The 4,274-nt window shown below is 39.9% G+C and overlaps 1 protein-coding gene across 1 annotated transcript; it reads left to right on the top strand.

Annotated features, from left to right (window-relative positions):
• The first annotated feature begins 372 nt into the window (after positions 1-372).
• Positions 373-2,861, top strand: LOC127757579 (protein TWIN SISTER of FT-like). The gene is made up of 4 exons (XM_052283121.1): positions 373-686; positions 1,288-1,349; positions 1,929-1,969; positions 2,209-2,861. The coding sequence occupies exons 1-4, from the start codon at positions 486-488 to the stop codon at positions 2,436-2,438; spliced, it is 534 nt and encodes a 177-aa protein (XP_052139081.1). The 5' UTR covers positions 373-485; the 3' UTR covers positions 2,439-2,861.
• Positions 2,862-4,274: the final 1,413 nt, after the last annotated feature.

The raw sequence follows: 4,274 nt of genomic DNA on the forward strand, positions 1-4,274 counted from the left end.
TCCTTGTTGGCAACACATTGTCCATCCGATCCGATCATAAATCGACTCTTTAAATAAATTAAACAAATGTGATTATTATCAAGTCCCATGATATCACAAGATGATCTCTCGCTTGGTTTATTTCTGGTCCATACCAGGATCTTTGAAATTATGATTGGATGCATTCGCATCTTTGAACCATATAAGATAGATAGATAGATAGATAGCTGGCTAACTATATCTATCTCTATATCTATGCAGAAATATTCCATTATTCCATGGAAAATCAACATAGGAATGAGCCAAGAAAGCCAGTGTGGCCTGGGTATAAATAGGAGTACATATCACCCTCTCCACCAACACAACACACTCACTGCAAACCCCACCAATTAACATCATATCACATTGCACTACTACGACTTGAGCTAGTATATATCTAGCTCTAGCATCCTCGTCGCCGGCGGCATTGATTGTAGAGCTAGCGGCGGCGGCGGCGGCGGCGATCGATGAGCATGTCGAGGGACCCGCTGGTGGTCGGGAGCATCGTCGGCGACGTGGTGGACCACTTCGGCGCGTCGGCGTTGCTGAGGCTGTTCTACAACCACCGCGAGATGACGAGCGGGTCGGAGCTCAGGCCGTCGCAGGTCGCCGGCGAGCCGGCCGTCCAGATCACCGGAGGCCGCGATGGGAGGGCGCTCTACACGCTCGTGAGTCGTTTACACAAACACATACAGCTAGCTGCATTTTCGGGCATGCCAAATTTGAACATATATATGTAGTCTCTTCCTTCATCCAAAAGTCTAAAGCATATTTTATTTATTTTGTTTTGCAAAATGAGATGCCAAATAGCAAATTTATAGTGTCCATATGTGTGAATAATTAAATTGTTGACCGAAACCAAACAGTCATCTTAATACTTATTGGTTACATGCATATAATTTTTTTTTATTAATTGTATGGGGATAAGCTAATTTCTCCCTTAGTTTTGCTGATAAAAGAAAAATGTCTTAAACTTTTGAATAGAGGGAATATATGCATATATGCTACTATAATGTTTTCTTAATGCAGGGGAAGTTAGTTTGCAACTTTGTTTTAAGTAAAAATAGATGGTTCACATCTTCAGCCTTCATCGGGAGACAAAGTTTTGCTAGTCAACTGTCAACTACAATGCATATATATATATATGGTCCTTTCTTACGTGTCATTTAATTGATCAAAAACAAGTCTAAAAAGTCGCTCCTAAAATTATGAAAAGAAAATCATAGCATGGATTTATTAACAATTTTTACACCATGATTTGTTACTTAGGTAATGGTGGACCCTGATGCACCTAGCCCCAGCAACGCTTCCAAAAGGGAATACCTCCATTGGTACGTATGCTATCCTCTAGTAGCTAGATAGAGCTAGCTATCTTCTCTCCATTTCATCTATACTGCAAGTCAACTATGTTTTCATCTCATGCCAAGCACAAAAAATTATTAGGAATATATGGTCACCCATAGTCGAGCACTCATTTCACCCAAACAGCTCACTTGACTACTGGTGGCACATTTCTAAAATAATTTATTTTTTTCTACTGTATAAGTTTTTTTTATAACGGCAATTGTCAAAGTTGGTAATAAGATAGGCGGCCCAGAAATTAGTGGGCCGTAGCTGATACATATATCATAATGTGTGAATGTAATTAACATATGAATATAAGGTAGAGCCCACAAGTGAAAAAAGACCAATCTCTAGCCACCTGTACGTGCACCTACCTAGTCACCATTACCTGTACGTGCACCTACCTTGTCAGTTTCCACAATGCTTGTTGGTGGGCAATAAAGTTATTTTATTGCTTACTACCTAGGAATACTTTTATATCACATTGTGGTTGCCCTAACTTTATTTATAGGAGTTGTTACTATATTCTTAGGCTGAGAGTTAATTAATTGTTGTTGGTTGTATAGGTTGGTGACTGATGTACCAGAAGGAGGTGATACGAGTAAAGGTGAGTAAACTAATAGTATCCAACCATAAAAAATCGAACTAGCTTAAAAGCTTAAACTTAGAGAAATATTACAGTCATCTTAAGAATTTAGGTACCTCGATCGAGATACCTAGCATCTGAGGTATATTAAAATTTTAAATAAGACGAATGATCAAACGTTTGTAAAATAGCCAACGGGTATATTAAAAAAGGAGGTAATATAAATGAATGGATGTGCATATATGTATAAAAATGTTTAGGGACGGAGGTGGTGGCGTACGAGAGCCCGCGGCCGACGGCGGGGATCCACCGGTTGGTGTTCATCGTGTTCCGGCAGACGGTGCGGCAGTCCATCTACGCGCCCGGGTGGCGCTCCAACTTCAACACCAGGGACTTCGCCGCCTGCTACAGCCTCGGCTCCCCCGTCGCCGCCGCCTACTTCAACTGCCAGAGGGAGGGCGGCTGCGGCGGCCGGAGGTACAGGTCATGACACAATTCTACATCCATCATCCAACTCGATCAGCCATCGATCGCCGGCGACTTAATCTATCCAACATCAATTGTTAATTAGCCTCCTAACTGAAGGCAAATTAATTAGTTATTATATATTAAAGAGAGAAAAAGAAACATATATATATATATATATATATATATGTCATAAAATGTTGTAGGACATATATATGGTGGTTATTAGAGGACACTTTCCCAAAATGGAAAATGTGTCTAGGGTGCATGAGTAGTGCTTCTGTGTTAATGTTTGTGATTGTAGTATTTCCCAGTTCTAGATCGATATGTTAGCCCTATTCAGAAGGGCAATATAATTGGCATTACATAGCTAGTTACCAAGTGTAATGACTTGACCCTACTAGCTACTAAGAAGTGGTGTTGAGATTTTCGTACTAATGAAAATTGATTGACGAGTGAATTTCTCTGTTACATATATACTACTTTCTCCGTTTTACAATATAAGACTTTCTAGCATTGCTCACATTCATTTATATGTTAATGAATCTAAACATATATATGTGTCTAGATTCATTAACATCTATATGTATGTGGGCAATGCTAAAAAGTCTTGCATCGTGAAACGGAGAGAGTAGCTAGTTAAGTAGCCAACATTGTATTTTATGGAGATTAATTTTTTCTTCATCGACTTACGTGAATGAAAACATGCCGCGTTATCGTAAGCTCTGCTCGAGCAGAAATTAAGTACAAGAGCCACTTTTTTTTTCTCAGTTTTTTTTTCTGCCACAAGAAGACGAAAGTTGCGTCGCTACGCGTTGATATTGTACTACATTTTTTTAATAAATGACATCTTGACTTTTAAATAAAGGTTGATCATTTATCTTATTAAAATATTTGTATAAATATGCTATAGTATAAATCATACTTAAAGTTTATCTACTGATAAAACACATCACAATAAAAAAAATATTTATATAAATTATTTGAATATAATGAATAGTCAACCATTGTGTTAAAAGTCAATAATGATATTCTATTAAAACGTAGTAGTGCCTTACTCCCTCCGCACATAAAAAACTTATCTAGTACTGAATATGAACTGAATATGAGACATCTCTGTTCAAACTCATCTAGATTCGCTCTTTTGGAAAGAAGGGAGTATAATCAATGAAGAATTTCTATAGAAAATAAAAAAAACTCGCGCATGCATTTGCATCTGTTTAATAAGCCAACATAATTAATCCCATAATTTATTGTGTGTACGTACATCTTTCAGTGACGATCATCAATATATAGGCCAAGATAGCCCATCAACAGAGCCAGCAAAGCCCAGATAAATTTTGCCCGGGAAGCTAGATTGGGCCATGAAATATAGTCGGGCCAACAAATGTTGTCCAACAAAACGTAACACCCATATGATCTGATAAACAAAGTAATGATGGAACAGTGGTCGATCCCAAGAAATTGTAATAAGTTCACCTGACGTCCCTGAGGTCCCCAATCCGTAATACCATAAATCTCTACCCCTCAACTATCCCAAACCGTTCAAAAAAGATCCCGAGGCAGTATGGACTCAATTTATCCCTGGTTTCACTGACGTGGCGTACGGTCACATGTCAGCGCTCGCTCAATGCATCCTTGGTGGCAGCGTCGTCGTCTCCCCCATCGAGCCGGAACAGCAGGCGTCCGACCGGTGCAAACTACGTAGACAGCGGTGGAGCCACGGGCTATGCGGCCACGCAAGATCTCACAGGATACGTCCAGGGACAGCAGTGACGGTGGCCATGAAAAGGTGGTGGAAGCAGGCAGTGACATCAATGACCGCAGGTCACACCGCCGCTCCACCTCGAGCAGCGGATCA

The sequence above is a fragment of the Oryza glaberrima genome, chromosome 12 (genome assembly GCF_000147395.1).
Source record: "Oryza glaberrima chromosome 12, OglaRS2, whole genome shotgun sequence".
Lineage (NCBI taxonomy): Eukaryota > Viridiplantae > Streptophyta > Magnoliopsida > Poales > Poaceae > Oryza > Oryza glaberrima.

Excerpts from the sequence above, each read along its gene's own strand:
- LOC127757579 (XM_052283121.1), top strand. The coding sequence starts at position 486 with ATGAGCATGTCGAGGGACCCGCTGGTGGTCGGGAGCATCGTCGGCGAC. Across the intron at positions 1,350-1,928 it reads AAAAGGGAATACCTCCATTG|GTTGGTGACTGATGTACCAG; the intron begins GTACGTATGCTA and ends TTGGTTGTATAG. Across the intron at positions 1,970-2,208 it reads AGGAGGTGATACGAGTAAAG|GGACGGAGGTGGTGGCGTAC; the intron begins GTGAGTAAACTA and ends AAAAATGTTTAG.